Below are 19,626 nucleotides of genomic sequence, written 5' to 3' on the forward strand. Positions count from 1 at the left end.
GAATTAGATGGCAGGGTGGCATACAACAGTGAATGCAAGATTAGGAGGAATAGGATTCAGGATGAATTATTAAAATCTTTTCAGAGCGTTTAGCCCAGGTTTGTTTATTAAATTCTCTTTCCTGGGGCAGTGTTTTATGTGCATTACAATTCTGCTGATGAACTTGCCTGCACACACTTTCCTCAGTCATTGACTTACATTAAATATCTCCATTGCTATTGAATAGTGAAAGAAGATTGTCTTTTTTTAAGATCAGGATTTTTGCCTTTTAAACAGTATACATGATATTAAAAGGTAGTTTAATAAATGGAAATTTTCCAAAATTTCCTATCCTGACCTGCCTTCTTTCATTTTCATTTTGAATCATCTCTTGCACCTTCTATCAAACAACATACATCTGATCATAGTTTTATTAGTATAGTTTAATAATCTGCTTTACGCTCATAGTATCTATTTACCTATCTACCTATCATCTATCTAAAATGTCCACACAGACTTTCCCGTGATCACTTTTATTTGCTACATAATATTCTAGCCACTTGATACACCACAATTTACTAAACTACTAATTTAGTGGTTTATCTTCTTTCTCTACTGCCCTTAATGCAGAGAGACATCTTTATGTAGCTCTTCAGATTTCAATTTTATTTTCCACTAAGCTAAAAGTAAACAAAAATATCCTCCAGATACAATTAGTGTATCAAAGAGCTTAAACCTCTTTGGTTAATATATTATTATTTAAGTTTCCAAAAGGATTGTCCTTGTAAAAACCCAACAGAAGGTTAGATAGTTGTTTGCCATCTTTACCTTGTCTTCAGAGGGTGTTAGAACCCATTTATCTATTGTGCTTCTCTACCAGGTGTACAACGATATTGTATTTCCTCAGTGCTTTAATTTATACTTCTTTGATTAGCAAATACAAACATTTGAATATCCTTTGAATTTTCTTTCCCACAAAGAGTCATGCTTTATATTGTCCATATATCTGCTTTTTAGGCAAAATTATTTTTTGCCAGTTTGAAAGTTTGTAAAGTATTGAATCAGCACTGTGGCTTTTAACGTTCTCTTTTGTTCCATGCAGTTATTTGCTGCAGACCCACAAGCATGCTACATGGGTTCTAAATTTCCCTTTTATTTCCTACTGCAGCATCCTTCCACTCACTGCGGTATTTCGTTTTGTTTTGCTTCTTTATTCCCATCCCTGCCTAATAGCCAACTGTTTTCCTTTAACTGGTATGAATCAGCATACCGCAAATGTTGTAAAGCCTAAGCATGAGTCTTATCGCATCCAAAAACAGAGATGCCATATTCCTCGCACTACATTTGCTTCTGCTTCCTTCCCCAGTGGAAACAGTAGGTGGACATTTCCAGAGGCTACCTGAAAGGTTATGTCAAGAAAATTTCTAGTGAGAGCAAGGAATCTGGAATCACAGTGTTTCCCTTTAAGGACCTGTTCCAGGGACTTTTTGTACACGTACTCTTTGTACCTGTTAATAATGGATTTTCAGCAGTGTCGGAGTCCTGGGATGGTCCTGCAGGAAGGTGGGGTGATTTGAACACAGGCCTCATGTCTGACTCTCCTGTGATGTCTTAGTATCAAAACCTTGGAGATCTGTACACATAAATTCCCTTTTATCTTTATGTTTTGTTGTGAGGATGAATCTCTTCCAGGAAACAAGGCCCTGCATTAGCTAACATACTTGGTGTTCAGTCACCAGTGAGGGATGTGAACAGCAGCGTCAGGAGGGGCTCACTGTGTCAGGGGTTCACCAGCACCTGTAACAGCAGCATCATAATCACGTTGTTTTGAACCCCACACAGGTGTGAGGAGGAAACAGTCTGTGGCAAGGTCAGCCTGTTCTCATTATTAAAAGGCATAATGATGGTGAGCATCAAGTTGGCTGCCATCTATGTATTCCAGCGTTAGACTGCTTTTCCTTTTATACATTGTGGAAACTCATTTTAACATATATAAAAATGTAGGAACTAATAAACTATATAATATGAAGTTTCCAACTTAAAAGGGTATATTTCCAAAATGCATTTCTTAGTTGGTTATTTAGAAATTGAGACATTTTTTCACATTGGACAGGATTGCAGAGGGTGGTTGAATTCTCAGAATCATCCCTCTTCCAGCAGAAACTTACAAAACCTATCATGTGACCATAGTATAGGACCCAAAGTATGATTATAAGCATTTGTTAGAAAACTGAGATAGATCCAGGAGTTAAAATATAAAAACAGCTAAAGGGAAATATGTATTACGAATTTGGTTAATGAAACAGTTTTCATTTCAAATGAAGCAGTGTAGTGATTCTTGGTTCATATAAGCAATTAAAAAAAACATTTTTTAGGTAACTATCAATTAACAATTTTAAAAACCACTTTTGTTTGACATTTAAGGACTCTTTCTTAGCAATATTTTATTCTGTCATCACTGTGGCATCAAAGGACAAATTGACAAATAGGCCCAGATTAAGGAAATGCAGAATCTTATAAAAGGAGAGCACTCAAGGTAACCTGGCTTATTAGGTAATGAGAGTCCTAACAGGGCAGACGATGAAGCTGCATCTTTCTCCACTGTGCAGCCAAAAACACATCAAGTAAGAGGAGTGGATTTACTCCGGGGATTTCCATATGTAGGTTAGACTCTAGGTATGGGAGGGCAAAAATAAATTACTGCAATAAGCAAATGTAGGTTTGAAATGTATCCATTTATTTTTCTGTCCAAAAATGACTTGGAAGATTAGCAGCAAGATTAGTGGAAATCTTGAATTTTAAATCTCCAGAAAGATGGCTAAATAGAACAAAAGAAACTGCTAACTCATGATGCCCGGATACTGTACATTTGCAATAAGAAGTCCTAAAATTATGCTCGTATAGTCAGGAGTCTGAAACACATTAGTCTAAAACACTTCTTTTATATAAAGGTAGTAGTAGCAGTGACAGAGGTGGTGTTTAAAATTGTTATTAGATATGGCTGCAGTTTTGATTATTTTTCTTTAACAGTTATAATTTGATTATGATCAATGCAACCAAATATGATATGTAATGTATGTATGTATGTAATGTATGTAATGTATGTAATGATATGTAATAAAATCATTAATGAATGAAAACCAAAAAAACCTCAAAAATGAAAATATAAAATTGTTTACTAATCTTTAGAAGAGAAAAAATAAGATGCTATAATAATGGGGCTCTGGGAGAAAGACAGAATATATCCTACTCATGCTATAAGTATAAATCTTAATGACTCTGCCAAACTCATAGAAGCAGAGAATAGAATTGTGGTTACCAGGGGCTGGGAGAAGGGGAAAACTGGGAGACAACTGGTCAAAGGGTACAAAGTTTCAGTTATGCAAGGTGAATAATTCCGGAGATGTGACATAACAACAATGCAACTATACTTAATAATACTGTATTATATACTTGACATTTGCTAGGAGGGTGGATCTTTTTTGTTTTTTTTTTTTTTTTTGGCAGTACGCGGGCCTCTCACTGCTGTGGCCTCTCCCGTTGAGGAGCACAGGCTCCAGACACGCAGGCCCAGCGGCCATGGCTCACGGGCCCAGCCGCTCCGCGGCACGCGGGATCTTCCCGGACCGGGGCACGAACCCGTGTCCCCTGCATCGGTAGGCGGACTCCCAACTACTGTGCCACCAGGGAAGCCCTGGGAGGGTGGATCTTAAGTGTTTTCACCACCAAAAAAGAAAAGAAAAACACAATGGTAACTGTGAGGTGATGGATATGTTAATTAGCTTGATTGTGATGAATATTTCACAATGTGTATGTATATCACATCAGCAGGTTGTGTACTTTAAATTTATACCATATTTAATTGTCAGTTATACCTCAGTAAAGCTGGGGGAAAAAAAGAAAAGTAAACGCAGATTTTCAAATTATACTGAGTTGTAAAGTAGGCAAATAAAACTCCATGATTTATGTTAATTTAAACAAACAGATAAATAAGGTTATTCCCTTAAAATTATGGGAAGAAATCAAATATTTCAAATATAAGTTTTATTCTTTTACCTTGTTTCATTATCTTTTATAAAAGTGCTTTACTCTGAAGAGGTAGATGGCCAGATTTACATATATATTTGTTTTCTTCCTTAGATTTTTCTTTGCAATTGATATGAATCTTGATTTAGTGCATTAAATTATTCTATTTTAAAATGTTCGTTGTTTTCATTAGTTTACTATGAAAGAAGAATAACACAGTAATAATGAGAGTCACTTCTTATTGCAATGGTTTCTAGTTCTGCCAGCCAGTAATCATGGGCCAGACATGCTTTAATTTAAGTACATATAAAGCCAGAGCTTATACATTATTACCTCCTATCATTAAGATTGGAAAATTCTAGGCACATTAAACATACCTTGATAAAATAATCTAAATATGTAATTTGGAGTGATAGTTCATCTGTTTTTGCAAAACTCAATTTTACTATTATATTAGTAAAATTTAAGTATTTACATTTTTAAAATGTAGCTATTTAAAAGTGATACATGTATTGATAGAATTGACTTTCAAAAGCGTTAAATAGGGCATGATTCTTCAAATTTTCTTTTAAAGAAACTGAAGTTATTGTTTTTCCTAAACCTGCAAAATGATATTTAAAGCAAAGTAAAATTCCAGTCATTCTCTAGGATCTCTTCCTGAGGGCTTCAATGCTAGTGGGTTTATAAGTGCTGTAATAAATGACATAAGCCAAGAAATATGGGTATCTCTCCAATATAACTGGTTCGTCTGCCAGCACTTTCCGAACTGCCTCTTTTTCTCTGTGACCTAGAGCAGGAAAGCAGGTGGCGTGGAGGAAGTTGAAGGGAGGAAGCAGCAATTTTTACCTCTAAGATGTTAATTTTAAATTGGCAATAGGTCATCTAACATCCTGGGGAGGAATACCGAGGAGTGAGATTTAAATCCTGTTAAGCAGGAAGGATGGAATGTAACACCTGTTATAGGTTTTAAAGCATGAGTAGTGTTTACCAGGTGACGGAAATGGAGAAGGACGTTCCGTGTAAAGGAATAGTATGAAAATACAATATCGAGGTGTGAAATAGCGTACGACGGGGCTGGAGGTCACAAGAAAGAGCTGGCTGTTTCTGGGCGGTGAAATGAGAAGAAAGGAGCAAGAAAGACAGGAATTGGAGCATGGACGGCCCTGCCTGCTGGGTTAAGGGTTTGGGACTCCCTCCTAGAGGCCCTGGGGAGCCAATGAAAGGTTTTCAGCAAAAGAATAACATGATTAGATGTTTTAAAAAATATTTTAAAAATAAAGATCAGTACCATGGTCTATGATGGGACAAGGATAGAGGCAGGGAGACAGCTAGGATTTTACAGGAGTACAGTGACATGATGAGATACAAAACTAAGGTATTGGCACAGAGGTTAGAAGGGAAAAGACAGATGTGAAAGATATGAAAAGGCAGTAAACAGAACTAAATGAACTGGTGAGGAATAGAGAGCAGGGGAGAGGGAGAGTTTCTGATGATTCCAGCTGGGAAAGATTGGGAGAGGGAAGATGCCACGGTGTGGGGGGGAACATGCATTTGTCTTTGAGGGGACTGGGGAGAGGGATGTTGAATTAATCTGTTACATGTTCAGTTTTAGATGCTCACAACGTACCTATATGGGGATGTACTTTGATGGATTCATAGTCAGCAAGGACTAGAAGTATATATGAGGACAAATGGATATAATAACAATAGATAATAACATATATATATAATCTCAAGGGGTAATGGAAAAACACTGCTAGGAATTTTCTGGGAACAAACCAGGTGTTAGGAGCAGGGAAAAGATACTCCAGGAAAAGGCACAGAAGTGTAAGCAAAGAATAATTGGCTGCCCATTGTGGAAGGTGAGAAAAAAATCACCAGGGAGAGTAGAGAGAGTATTAATATTCCCTGGTTCTCCACTGCCCTGTCCTCTGTGCACCCGTGGAGCCTCAGAATACCTCTGAGATACCTCCTCTAGCCCCTAAGTGCTCAATTACCCATCCCCAAAGGTCTTCAGTTACCTCTGTGCTCACCTCAGCAATGAAACGTGTCAAAGAAAAACACACCCTAATGTGCTTGAAGAGAGGAGAATGAGGGATGTGGAATGTTTTTGAAGCCTAGGTTTAAAGCTAGACACTGAGAACTTTCCGAGAATGTGTTGAAAGTTGCGGTAGAAAGTCCTGTTATCTTTAATGGGAATTTCATGGCTAATTCCCTGTGCAATGCTGAAAATGTGCCCCTTAAATGTGATTTATTTTTTGCCTTAAGATATATGGAGTGAACCGCGTATTCAATTTGACTCTGCTGCTGCCAGGATCTCTCTCCAGCTGTTGCCCATTGCTTTTCCATTGTGTTCAGTTGTTTTCCATGGTGCCCATCTCTGCTTGCCATCTCTTTGCTTTTTTTTTCAAATACTCATTAACCCCTGTCTTTCAGCTCCAGACTGTGAGACATAGGAGTTAGTACAGTCATGGGAAGATTTCATCAGTACTCTCTCTTTGACAGGAGTCAAATAATAATGTTGAAATTATCAATAGACACCCGGAAGTTATGTCTATAAAATGTACTGGAAACTTGCCTGAAGGATCACTGGCTTTTAGATTGCACCTGTTGTTAGACCGCCATTCAAATTCTCCGAAAGGGAGAATGTAAATATTTAATATTTTATTATCCATGCATATGTGTCTATAAGTGAATTCTGTATTTTTGAAAACAAATAACTGTTGGCCCTTTTTTCACGTAAGAGTATTTCCGTGTTTCATTAAGAAAAGTGCCTTCTCTGTTATAGGGGAACAAGGACAGAGGTATTGGGTTTTTGAAATCCCTGCTGGCTGGTGGCAGTTTTCTCAAGCTTTTCATTTATCACAAACGCATTGCTCAGGGTGACCAAGTTGGGCAGGACCCATAGATCAGCAGAGGTCCTTTCCATATTAATTGTGCAGACACTCTGCCTGTGTTGAGCCGTAGCAGCCCCTTTGGCATTGATTCCTATTTAACATACTGCCTTAGCCCTCAGACGTATAGTTCTTCCTCCGCGTGAGGTAATAAAAGGAGGCAGGGAAAATAAAACCCTGCAACAGTAAACAGTTTCTTCAATCGGGCGCTTCCTTCTAGTTGTCAGTATACTTTTCACCGTGGTGCCCTGTGCTCAGTAGTTAGAAGTAATTAGAAACCAGAATAAATGAGATCACTGCAGGAATGAACATGCTTTACCCAGCACAGTGCATTTTATATAGAAAAATGCACATCTGTAGTAGAGAAGGAACGCAGTCTTCCTTCAGTTTATTTTTACTACATGATTGCTTTACAATCGATAGAGTTGTTCAGCAGGTTTCAAATCTAGTTTCTTTTTAATCATGAACACATTTCAGTACGATGAGGTCTACATTCGTAGTGAAGTCGTTTGGTCTGGCTGCATTGGTCTCTACCGAAACACTGCATTTAGCATGCAATGCTGAGACCAAGATTGGGACTGTTGAATTAGGGATGTGGGGAGTTGGGATTCTCTAAAAGCAGTGATCTATGTGATGTGATTTTGGAATAATGGAAAGAGCTCTGGATTTTGAATTAGAAAACTGGTTTTGAATCCTGTTACTTACTGTGTGACCATGATTCCTTCATGGCCTCTCAGAGATTTATTGGTGGAATGGGAATAATAATTTCTTTTTGCAAAAGGTGGCATGAGGATTAAGTGAGTAACATATGTGAAAACATCTCCTGCAGGACCTGGCAATAGTGTACACTCAGTTGTTTCTATCTTCATCTGTGTTTCTGATGGTGAATCCATCTTCTCATTGCAGAGGTAGAAATATGAAATGCATCTGTTTAAAATGACTAGATCATACCTACTAAAATAGGGAAACCTTTTCTATGTAAAGGGAAAATAAAATAAAATAGGGAAACCTTTGTATGTAAAACAAAATCACAGTGGTTGCTAAGAGAGTAGATCTTAAATGTTCTCAACCACAAAAAAGAAGTGGTAATTATGTGATGGAGGTGTTAGCTAACTATAGTGGTAATCGTCTTGCACCATGTAAGTGTATTAAGTCAACATACACAACTTTAACCAACACAATGTTACATGTCAATTATACCTCAGTAAAGCTGGAGAAATCACAGTGATGAGTCACGATAGGATGTAAGAAGAGTATGAAAAATATGAATTCACTCCTCTGACCTATAAGAAGTAGAATACACAAAGCACTGGACCCTGTTGGAGCTTATTTTTAGAATCCTCCATTGATAGCTTGTAGAAAGTTTTTCAAGAACAGCAGAACGGGATCCCCTTGAATTCAAGGACAGGAAGTCTTCTTCCCTCGTGTCAAAAATCAAGAGTATGTGTTAGAATAACGACAGATATTTAGGACTTGGAAAGAATCAGGTGCTGGCATTTGTGCATTCATTCATTGAAAGACAGAGGAGTTATTTACGGAGCACTGCTCTGGGGCATGCACTGCGCTACCCCAAACTAGGATAGTGAGAGGTCCTTGCTCTCCCAGCGATTCTGAGGTCTTGACAAGGGGACCACGTTGGGAAGCCAGCCAGCCATACTGTGTAGCACCAGTTTACTTTAATATGGACAATAGGAGAAAGAGAGCCAAAGGATTGGGTTTTTCATGAAGTGACTCAAAGAAATGAACACATGGTTTTGAAACTACAGGAGAGGGGAAGCATATATAACGTGTCATTTTGACAGTGTTAAAGAATTGATTCTGCAAGGGTTCCAAATGTATTCTTCTGAACCTGGAAAATAGGTAAATGATACATAGACCATTTTGATGAGCGAATAAGTGTTAATTAATAGAATTAATGTAAGAATAATGAATCAGTATATTATAATACATAATTTCCAAGCATTAACAAAACTCATCGAGAGTTGTTCATCAGAAGCCGTGGTACGAGCAGTAATTAAATCCTGAGAAAGGGAAATGCAAGTCATTGTTCATGAAAGAAAAGCTATATACCGTTTAGAAGTTGTAGGGGAAGCTGTGGTTGTTCTTTGACTAAAATCTATTGTCTCTACAGTTCATTTATTACTTTACCAAATTTATTTAATAAGTGAACACTTCTTGAACACATAGATGACAAATGCAGAGTATAAAAAAATGAATTGTATCTTTAGGAGTTACGTATAATACTGTTGGCATGAATTAGGAATTCATGTCATTTCTTTTCAATAACTGTATATTGAATGCTTACTTAATCCTGGGAAGTATGCTAGGGTCTAGGAAGGTTACAATCAATACAGACACTAGTCTGGCCTATTGGTGGTGGTGTAGTAATATTAATGAAAATTGCTAACATTTGTTGAGAATGTACTACATGCTATGTCCTGTGCGAAGTACTATATATGAATTATTTCCTGTAGTCCTGAAAACAACACTCTGAGGTGCGTACTATCATTAAACTCAAGTTACAGATGAGGAAACAGTTTCAGTAGCTTAAGTTACTTGCCCAGAGTCACGGAGTTTATTAGCAAATTTAAGATGTAGCTTAGGAAGTTTGCCTCTAATGCCCGTATTCTTCATCCCTACACCTTTCAGACAAGTATAATATAGCATGACCAGAGGCATGATATGTGACCCAAAGCAGGGCATCTGAGATCATATCAGGAAGAGAGCAGCATATGAGAACTGAGAGGAGGTGACTTCTGAGAACTGTGAACAGTATAGTTGAAGCATGGAGTAGAAGTAAGGAAAATCAGAGACCATATTGTGAAGACTTTGTATTTCAAGTTACGCAATGGAAAGCCATCTGCATTTTTAAAAGATCACCTTTGATGAATAGTGGGAAGAGGCAAGACAAGAAGAGTCTGAGCCAGGTTGCACCAATCTAGGCAAAGAGTTGATATTAGCAGTGCGGCCAGAGAGGAGAGGTTTGAGGGATAGTAAGAAATATGAAATTAATAAGTGTGAAAGGTACTAGAGTAGGTATATTAGCACGTGGACCTGCCGCACATACATTAATCTCTTGTAATTGATGAGTTTGGTTTGAACGGCTTGGAAGCTTGCATCTCAGTCTGGAGGTGAAACAGGGGGTCATCATAAAAGACTAGACAAAGATTTTAGGAAAGCAATAATTTTAATCTCGACCACATCTTCTTCCTTTGGGAAGGCTTTGCAAAAATGGGAAGGTTGAAGACACTAGAAATATCGCACAATACACCTTTAAGGAATTAGATAATTTCTGCGTCTTATTTCTTCTAACAACTTTCTTATTTCTTTGAATGCTGGCACTTAACATTTAAAAATCAGTAAATATGAGGATCTGGGGCTTCCCTGGTGGCGCAGTGGTTGAGAGTCCGCCTGCCGATGCAGGGGACGCGGGTTCGTGCCCCGGTCCGGGAAGATCCCACGTGCCGTGGAGCGGCTGGGCCCGTGAGCCACGGCCGCTGAGCCTGCGCGTCCGGAGCCTGTGCTCAGCAACGGGAGAGGCCACAACAGTGAGAGGCCCGCGTACCGCAAAAAAAAAAAAAAAAAAAAAAAAGAGGATCTGGGATTGCACCATACTTACTATACCCATTACTACCCATTACTACACAGTGTCTTTTAAACAATGTTTCTAAGAACTAACTCATCAGACACTTTATAGTAACTTGGTAGCACATTTCAAGAAGTTTAACATTTAGATTAGATTTAAAAAATGTTAATGGAGAATCTCTAACTCAGATATTTCCTACAACTGTTTGTTTTTACTGTCTGATTAAATGGGATTATGAGAAAAGCACAAGGAAGAAGTAAAAATATTTGGAAACTGAGCAGGATCATTTACATTTTTTCCAACAGGGAGAAAATGTGTCTTTAGTTCAAAGATCGTTGAAACTAGTTTGCTTAGGCTCTGTCGGACTGAAGTTCAGATGATGCTGCAGAGTGCATAAGACCAGGTGATCACAGGATCTTCCATCTGTCATAAAAAGCTGGGTATGAAAGAGTGGTGGGCAAATAGCAGTAGTATCTGCCGATATTCCAGCTTATTTCACCTACTTCGCTCTCTTGGGATTGAAATAGTCATTTTTATCCTCTCCAAACTTTGAACGCTGCCCAGGTAACTTCAGCTTAATAAAGTATCCTGGAGAACCACAGCTAATTAGATTCCTAATAACTTATTAGTGACAGTCACTTGAACAAGGATAATGGACCTGGCTTTTAATTAAAGGAGCAAAAAAGACTTTCATAGAATACGGGGAAATTGATTGTATGTTTTAAGATCTAAATCTGTAAGATTCTAAATATAAACAGCTGCAACTATATCAAGACAAATAATTCATGGGAAGACTGTCATCAAAGAATAGGGTCTTCAGACTGTCTTTATACATAGATTCTGAGCCATGCATTTTCCCTAAGGGAATTTTTTCTCTCTTATTTTTGTGACTAAAGGCAGTATCACAGTTAGAAAGGATGGTGAAAATGAGGCAATACACATGGAAATCCGGAGCTAAAAAACAAAATCAAGACTCTGATCATTGGGTGGAATTCTACATTGGGGCAAAACTCACTGATTTCAGAATGGTTAAATAATTATTTCACTTTATATTCATCTAGCACAAAATCAAATTAACCTGTATATGAATGCAAATAATTCCAAATGAAATATTGAAGTAAATATTGAAATATTTAGCCAGTTTATATAGATTGTTAGGGGACATGTCTAATGTTGCCTTTTCCAGAGCAGATCAAAACCATTGTTTGGCATATGGTCCTTTAAACTCAGAAACCCCAACATATGCCTTTCAACTGTGGGTGTGTGTCTTCCATTTATCATATTTTTCTAACAGGAAATTATCCTGCTAATTATACTGCGCTAGCACACACACACAAAAATGAACATAACTTATCCAAGTGCCTCAATTCTGTTATGGCACAAAAGAGTGAAAAAATCACTGCTCAAGTAACTTTTTAAGTTGAAACATGTATCCCTAAATTCAGTGACTCCAGTGGGGTTTGTTTTGGGGCACAGTTTTTAGTGGTAATTGAGTATGTAACATTATTGAGGGATACGATAGAAATTTTCAAAGTAATATTCAGTCTCATTCTCAATTTTTAAAATATGGAGAAATAAAAGCAAAGTATCCCTAGCAAAAGATTGCATTTTTCTCTCTTTAATTACCTTTTAAGTTTTTTTTGTTTTTCACTTCAACATCTACATAATGTGAATTTAAGGCAAATTATTGTGGCTACAAATTCAGAGATCCTCATTACACTAGTTTTTCATGTGTTTCATTTAAGGTGTCAGTTTATAATTAGAATCTCAATGCCCCTCCTCCACTAGTAATAACAAAGTTTGGGACCACCCAAGAGAGAACAATATGGTTAGCTGCCAGGCAAAACATCAGAGTTCCTGGCAGTGAACATGCTGAAAGTCAGCAAAGAAATCCACAGTGCAAAGCCATAAACATACCGTTGTTCTGGTTTGCCATGTCAGTTTCTCTGTGAGTTACTGCATCACCCTAGTGGCCCGAAAGGGATGATGCATCTCCCCAAGTGTTCAATTTGATGCACTTCAACCCTTGGGAGATTGGCTTCCTTGTTAGTACCGTTGGAATCAACATTAAATGAGGCTTTAGAGCTCTGGAGGTTTTAAATTGTAATTAAAGTAAAACTGGTGTTTTTGTGATCATGGTAAATGACCAAATATGTAGAAGGTCCTTGGGTTTGGAGAATCTTTTATCTGATTTATTATAGAAATGTGATGAGTCATCTTAAAGGAAAAGATTACCATGTTTTTATAAAAAGATTAACACATAACCTGCTTCAAATAAGAATTGAAGTCTTAAAAGTGAACTGAATGTAGTATAATAGATATGAGTTAATAAATGGTTGAAATACAATATGTTGCATTTAAACCAATTTAGGAAAACTAAGCTTTGTCTCTCCAGTGAGACTGAGTTGAGGGAGGGAGGGAGGGGGTGTTGGTTATTGCTCATTGCAGCCCCCTGGCATCGAGAAATAGGACTGGCAAACAGGAGACCATTTCACATGCTTTTCCTGACCCTAAGCTCTACAGTTCGACACAAAATAAAGTTGATACCGGATGTTCTAGGATCAGTTGGGACAAACATATGAAACAAAAATCACAGAGAATCATATTATCAAGTGCCAAATGATAGTCATGTGAACTCTATTTCAACCAAACCCCAGTTTATAAAGGAGATGTTGGTGAAAGTTTGTCATGAACTTCATGTAATTATCATAATCTAATAACATCATAATCTTACGGAAGAATTGACAACACATTTCAACATCAACATTATTTTAAATTTAAAAATTGTCAAATATGAAAACCTCCAGAAGGTTCTTTAGCATGAGGACCATCATGTATGGAAGAATATTCCACAGAGTAGCGTCTGGCTCTATACATTCCAACCTTGTTTCTCCTGCACCACACTGAGTCCTGGGTGCACCAGGATATGAACACATTGCATTACAGCCTTGGGCCCTGCACGTCCTTTTCAACCTTGGGTGAGTCTGTACAATGCGCAGTGGGAATACTCTGGAGTCCATTCCTACACTAGGATATTGTAATAACCTAACTATAAGTGACTGTGCATCATATCCGTAGGTCCCAGTAAACCTAGCCTAAATGGATCCCTAATTCTACTTCCTTTAGCTCAGTTCCAGAAAGAACTATGGCCATTGGAACATTGCAGAATGTGACAGAGGAAAGCTGGGACATAAAAAGACAGCAGTCATAACCATTTGCAGTCAAAACATTTGGCTTTTGCAAATTTGTGAAAGCATATGACTATGTGAACAGGTTGCTAGGGATCCTATGAAAAAGGGACTCCTAAGCTCAACGATTTTAGCTTGAAAGTAAATTACTTCTGCCAGCACTTAATGGTACTTGTCGTTACAAAGTAGACACTCAAAAATATTTGTTGAATGAGTGGATGAATAGAAAGTTACCTCTTTGTGACTCTTCCATAGCATTGCTAAATCAAAGTGCTTTTCAAATTAAATTGGACCCATTGGCCACAGGTTACATTTATCATATTAAAACTATGCTAAATCCCTGAGTGATGTGGGATCTATTTTTAATATGAAATATGTCAGGAAGATTTATTCATTATAAGCACAGGTGTATTGACCCTTTCCTTTTTTCTTTCTATGAGGAAATGCACAATTTCTGCATAATTTTGCAGCCCTGTCAAGTACACGTTCTCAGGAGTATACCCTAAGCAGAGCTGTTACTTGGGATGTCTTATTACTAAAATCATGGAACAACTTTCCTCAGTGTATATGTTATATTTGCCTTTTTATGAAGGACAGATTCTACACTGTGACCTTTATTTTACTTTTTCATTTTTGTGACTCCGAGAGAAAGAATTGTCTAAATTTTTTAAATGATATTGCAGCTAGAAGGAGCTGAACAATTGAGAGCCCGTATTTTCCAGGACGGAGTAAAAATGTAGATTTATTTAAATTTTAATTTAACTGCCTAATGTGAGAACAGAGATAGTTCTAGAAAGGAAATTCGCAGGTCAGATAAGAAATCTCGTATGGAATGGAATTTGCTTAGGATTCCTGGCCTTTGGTCTGTTTCCTTCATTCTCTTGCCCAGAATTAGCAGAACAGTCTCACTGGTAATCAGAGAAGTACCTATAAAATCAAATGATCCCTTTTAAAGCCTGACTCTGAGTATACATTTATGCACCATCAAAAAACCAGGTGTGGGCTTCCCTGGTGGCGCAGTGGTTGAGAGTCCGCCTGCCGATGCAGGGGACACGGGTTGGTGCCCCGGTCCAGGAAGATCCCACATGCCGCGGAGCGGCTGGGCCTGTGAGCCATGGCCATTGAGCCTGTGCGTCCGGAGCCTGTGGTCCGCAACGGGAGAGACCACAACAGTGAGAGGCCTGCGTACCGCAAAAAAAAAAAAAAAAGCTATGAGGCGAGTAATGATATGTTGGAAGCAGAGTTGTGGGCTTAGTGCTGGCGCTCTTCCACATGCTTAATTTAGGAGAATGGAACTCTGTGATGCTGCGATGGAAAAACCAGGCCTCCATTGGATAAATCAGCTGTGAATCGAATAGACAATATTTCTCTCATTGACCTGGCTGTCTCTTTTAAATTTTTTCACTTTTTAAAAATTTCAAATTAATGGTGGGACCTAATTGGAATATACACCGTGGTTAGTACAAAAAGGCAAGTGTAGACGAAGCCATCTTCTCTTGATATGCTGGTGAAATAAAACTTATGTATCCATTTTAAGCTAGATTTTTCTATTAGATGATGTACATGTGATTGGTTCTAAAGGTGTGACACTTTGAGGTACCCTGTCCGAGAGCATGTTACGGGCCACGTTGATGGATCAGGAGATTACAGTAAAATCTTTTAAAGTCTCTGGCAGATAATTTGCTGCTGTACTGCTGTTTACTACAGCTTGAAGTAGAGAGAAATAAATCAGTTTAAAAAGGTTAAGAAAATGGATAAAAATTACAGGCTTCCTGTTCAAGGTCCTTCACAATGAGTAAGTGTTTGTTGTTAAGTTGATGAGGGCAAGTGAGGCTTTATCAGGAAGCAGAGACATATTTCAGTACGATTAGAAAAAGATCAAGATGTTTTTCTTAGCTTCATTCAGCTGGTGTCATGAGCATTATTGATTAAAATGTTAGGATCAGTAAGGACTTAAGATTGGAGTAGAGGAGACCTTAAGGAGGAGAAAAAGGTTATGGTGTGTTGAGTTAGCTGACAATTAAATGCTTTGTAAAAATTTGATATTTTTTGAACATGAACTGTCAGTTATAGCTCTTGACTTGCATTGGCATACGCATGCAGGTACATGTAATATACAATTTTATATTATTGTCAGACTCCTACATTAAATATTTATAAACATCCTATACTACTAGAAGTTAATTATAAAACTTTAGCCCATGTGAATATGTGTTCTTAATGCTTTCTAAAGAGTTCTCTGTTAATGTTAACGAGGAAGCTGCTTTTCACATCATTTAACAGCCAATGGAACTGATCGTGTTTCTCCTTAGAATGCAATTATTGTAATAATAAAGTTGCATTTTGTCAGGTTCTTTCTAAAATTACAGCAGTAATGTTTTAAATCCATTTCTCTTTTCTGCAAGTCATCAGTGTCTGAATCTGCCAGGTGTACTGGGCTTCTGTGGTACAGCCTCACAACCAGGGATAAATGAGTTCGACATTCCTCATATATAATTGCACTGTAGAACTTTCATTTGTAGGGAAAAACTAAACAGATCTAGAAAAATACATTTGTAAAATACCGAACCACAGAGAGGTAATTGCAAAAATGGAGAAAAAACAATCGAAATACTAATAAATTGAAAAATGAAGTGAAACAAAATCCACTAATATAGATGTTAGGCAAAACATCTAAAAAAAAGTAACGAACGTTTTTATGGAATGTATGCAGAAGGTACCCCTAAAAAAACAATTCAGAGACCAGCACCTGAAAATATTATCAAATGTAGAGGGTTCTTAGCTCCCTATGAGTTGCTATAGAGAAAAATGTGGAAGAAATGCCCTAAAGGGAAGGAGGACCAAGGCTCACCAATCACTGAATTTGGGTGCTGAATTCTGGATTGTCTTTGGGGCTGCTCTGGGCACCACATTGCTGAATAACTCATTAAAATTTCCTTTACAAAATGTTAGTCTTTTGGATTGGGTCCAAGAAACACACTTTAAAAAAAAAATTCTGACCTTAGTGAATATTAATTTCACTTTTTTCTAAGATATTGGGTATAAATCAGTATAATTCTATTAACTATGAATATGTAAACATGAATGAAAGATATTAGTAAGTCATTTCTTTTATATTACGTGAAATACCAGTAAAGATTCATATCTGACGATAAAATTTATTATCTCTCCTCAACGGAGTTCATTATGGGTTTGTTTTCAACTTAAATACTTAATTTAGGACCCCAGCAGTGTACCTCTGTAATCTATTTTTAAACAGGTGTTCTGTGTAGAAAAATCACTGGTCTATTGTCTAGTTGTTTTGAACTTGGCTGGTGCTATTTGATTTTGAAATTCATGTGGGAGAGGAAAAATCATTTTTCCTCTACTCTTCTGACTTCTCAGTTGAGATCCCTGTAACAAAAGACAGATGACCAAGAGAAAAACGACAGAAGTTTATTAACATGGGTACCTCATGAGTACATGGGAGATACCAAGGGAAAAATGAGTACTTCTCCCAGGAGGCATACTGTTCCACCCTTCATTAGCAGCCCCAGATGTCTTGAAGAGCTTAACGGGAACCAGTGAAGTCTGACTTGCCCTTGCCTTTGCCCACAGGTGCACCCTGAGCGTGACCCTGGAGCAGGCCATCATTCTGGCCAGAAGCCACGGACTGCCTCCTTGCTACATCATGCAGGCTACAGATGTGATGCGGAAGCAGGTGAGTCTCACAACACATTTTAGGAAGTTGTTTCTCACGCCCTGGATTTGAAGGTTCCTTGGTTCATTTATCAGGTGTCTGACAGGTACCTGGATGTGGCAGGCACTTTTCCAGGCTCAGAAAGTGAGTGGTGAACAAGAAACACTGATTCCCGGGGAAGAAGACCACGCAGGCATCTCTCTGAGGGTTCTCCAAGAAGCTTAGACAACCTGAGAAAAGGGAAGTCTAAGAGGTAACCTGATGGAAGACAGGGAGGTGGCCAGGCAAATGGACAGGAGTGGATTTGGGGCAGCGTAAACTACGAGATAGAAGGACATGTGGGTTTCCTTGGTGGCGCAGTGGTTAAGAATCCGCCTGCCAATGCAGGGGACACGGGTTCCAGCCTTGGTCCGGGAAACTCCCGCATGCTGCAGATCAACTAAGCCCGTGCGCCACAACTACTGAGCTTGCGCTCTAGAGCCCGTGAGACACAACTACTGAGCCTGCACTCTAGAGCCCATGCTCTGCAACAAGAGAAGCCACTGCAATGAGAAATCCACGCACCGCAACTAGAGAAAGCCCGCGCACAGCAACGAAGACCCAATGCAGCCAAAAATTAATTAATTAATTAATTAATTAATTTTTAAAAAGAAGGACATGTGACATTTTCTGGGAAAGGCAGGTGATTTAGGAAGGCTGGGGAATAGACTGGGGAAGGGGGAGGGGCAAGGAGGAAGAGGACAGAGTTGAGGACCCTGCTTGCTTCTGGAGATCTCGAAGGGACTTCCGCACCATGCTAAGAAGTTTGTGCCTTATTCTGAAGATAAAGCACGTACCTCAAATTTTCCTGCAGAAGATGAAGAGCTGCCTTTGGACTATCTTTAGGTCACTGAAGTACTTATAGGTGAGAATACATTCTTACAAAGTGAATGAACTTTCTTTTTTTGGCTGTGCCCCATGGTTCGCGGGATCTTAGTTCCCTGACTGGGGATTGAACCTGCGCCCTCAGCAGTGAAAGCTCGGAGTCCTGACCATTAGACCACCAGAGAATTCCCTGAACTTTCTGTACAATAGCTCAGTAGTATTTTAAGTGTGGTAGTTTGGTTTTGAACCCTTAAGATTCTTTAAAAAGATAACAAAAATGCACTAACCTCCAATGTACCGATTATTAGGAAAATGTGCTTAATCTAGTAGAAAAAACACAAGTCAGTAGAGAGACAAAAGAAGTTAAAAGACATCAATTTTATATTTTATTCTTCCACCTTTTATTAGGGCTACCTCAGAAAATTGATTTAACAAATCTCTCTACTTGCTGATTGGGTTTGAATTATCCAGTGATAGTGAGTGACTTAATTTTTAAGATATGCTTTTGTAATTATGTCTACTTTATTTACTAAAGACTTAATGTATAACTCTCAAGCAAACATATAAATCCCTATAGATTTGCTCCCAAGATTACACTACAGAATGTCAACCAAGTCAAAAGAATAATTCATGGAAACAGTCCTGAGTGAGGCCAGTGCCCAGCCTGGGGTCTGCAGAGATGAGGTAGAGCAAGCACATGTACGTTGGTGCTTCGGGTTGAGAACTGCAAAGCTGAATATTGAAAACCAAGATCTCACAAGGTCCAAGAGGGATTTGCTAAGTAAAGGTCAGATCCGTGAGAAGCACATGACACAGTGTGGTTCGGCTGGAAAAGGGCAAATACAGATGCAAATGCCAGCAGGTTTGGGAAGGATTTTTTGGGTAGATATTCAAATTTGGTTTTAAAAAAGTAGATCAAAGTAAACTTGTGATTATCCATATCAGGGTTGGGATTTGGGTGCTAAAACATACAGCAAGAGATTAAGCTTTCTGTTTCACTCTGTTGCTGTTAGAGTGAGTTTGCAGTAAGACTTGGAGGAGCCCTCTCCAAGGGAAGGCTAAGAGACTGATAATTGATCTTTTTTTTTCTTTTTTAATAAAGTTATTTATTTATTTACTTATTTATGGTTGTGTTGGGTCTTCGTTGCTCTGTGCGGGCTTTCTTTAGTTGCGTCGAGCGGGGGCTACTCTTCATTGCAGTTGTGTGGACTTCTCATTGAGGCAACCTCTCTTGTTGCAGAGCACGGGCTCTAGGCACATGAGCTTCAGTAGTTGTGTGACGCGGGCTCAGTAGTTGCAGCGCATGGGCTTAGTTGCTCCACAATATGTGGCATCTTCCCGGACCGGGACTCAAACCCATGTCCCCTGCATTGGGAGGCGGATTCTTAACCACTGTGCCACCAGGGAAGC

At 38.5% G+C, this 19,626-nt stretch overlaps 1 protein-coding gene across 1 annotated transcript in view; it reads left to right on the forward strand.

Annotated features, from left to right (window-relative positions):
* PREX2 (phosphatidylinositol-3,4,5-trisphosphate dependent Rac exchange factor 2) overlaps positions 1 to 19,626 on the forward strand; it is a 285,362-nt gene that overhangs the window by 247,142 nt on the left and 18,594 nt on the right. The window contains exon 38 of the mRNA XM_060127864.1: positions 17,271 to 17,373. Coding sequence (XP_059983847.1) covers positions 17,271 to 17,373 — 103 coding nt within the window. The remainder of the gene's footprint in view (positions 1 to 17,270; positions 17,374 to 19,626) is intronic.

The sequence above is a fragment of the Lagenorhynchus albirostris genome, chromosome 17 (assembly GCF_949774975.1).
Source record: "Lagenorhynchus albirostris chromosome 17, mLagAlb1.1, whole genome shotgun sequence".
Classification (NCBI taxonomy): Eukaryota; Metazoa; Chordata; class Mammalia; order Artiodactyla; family Delphinidae; genus Lagenorhynchus; species Lagenorhynchus albirostris.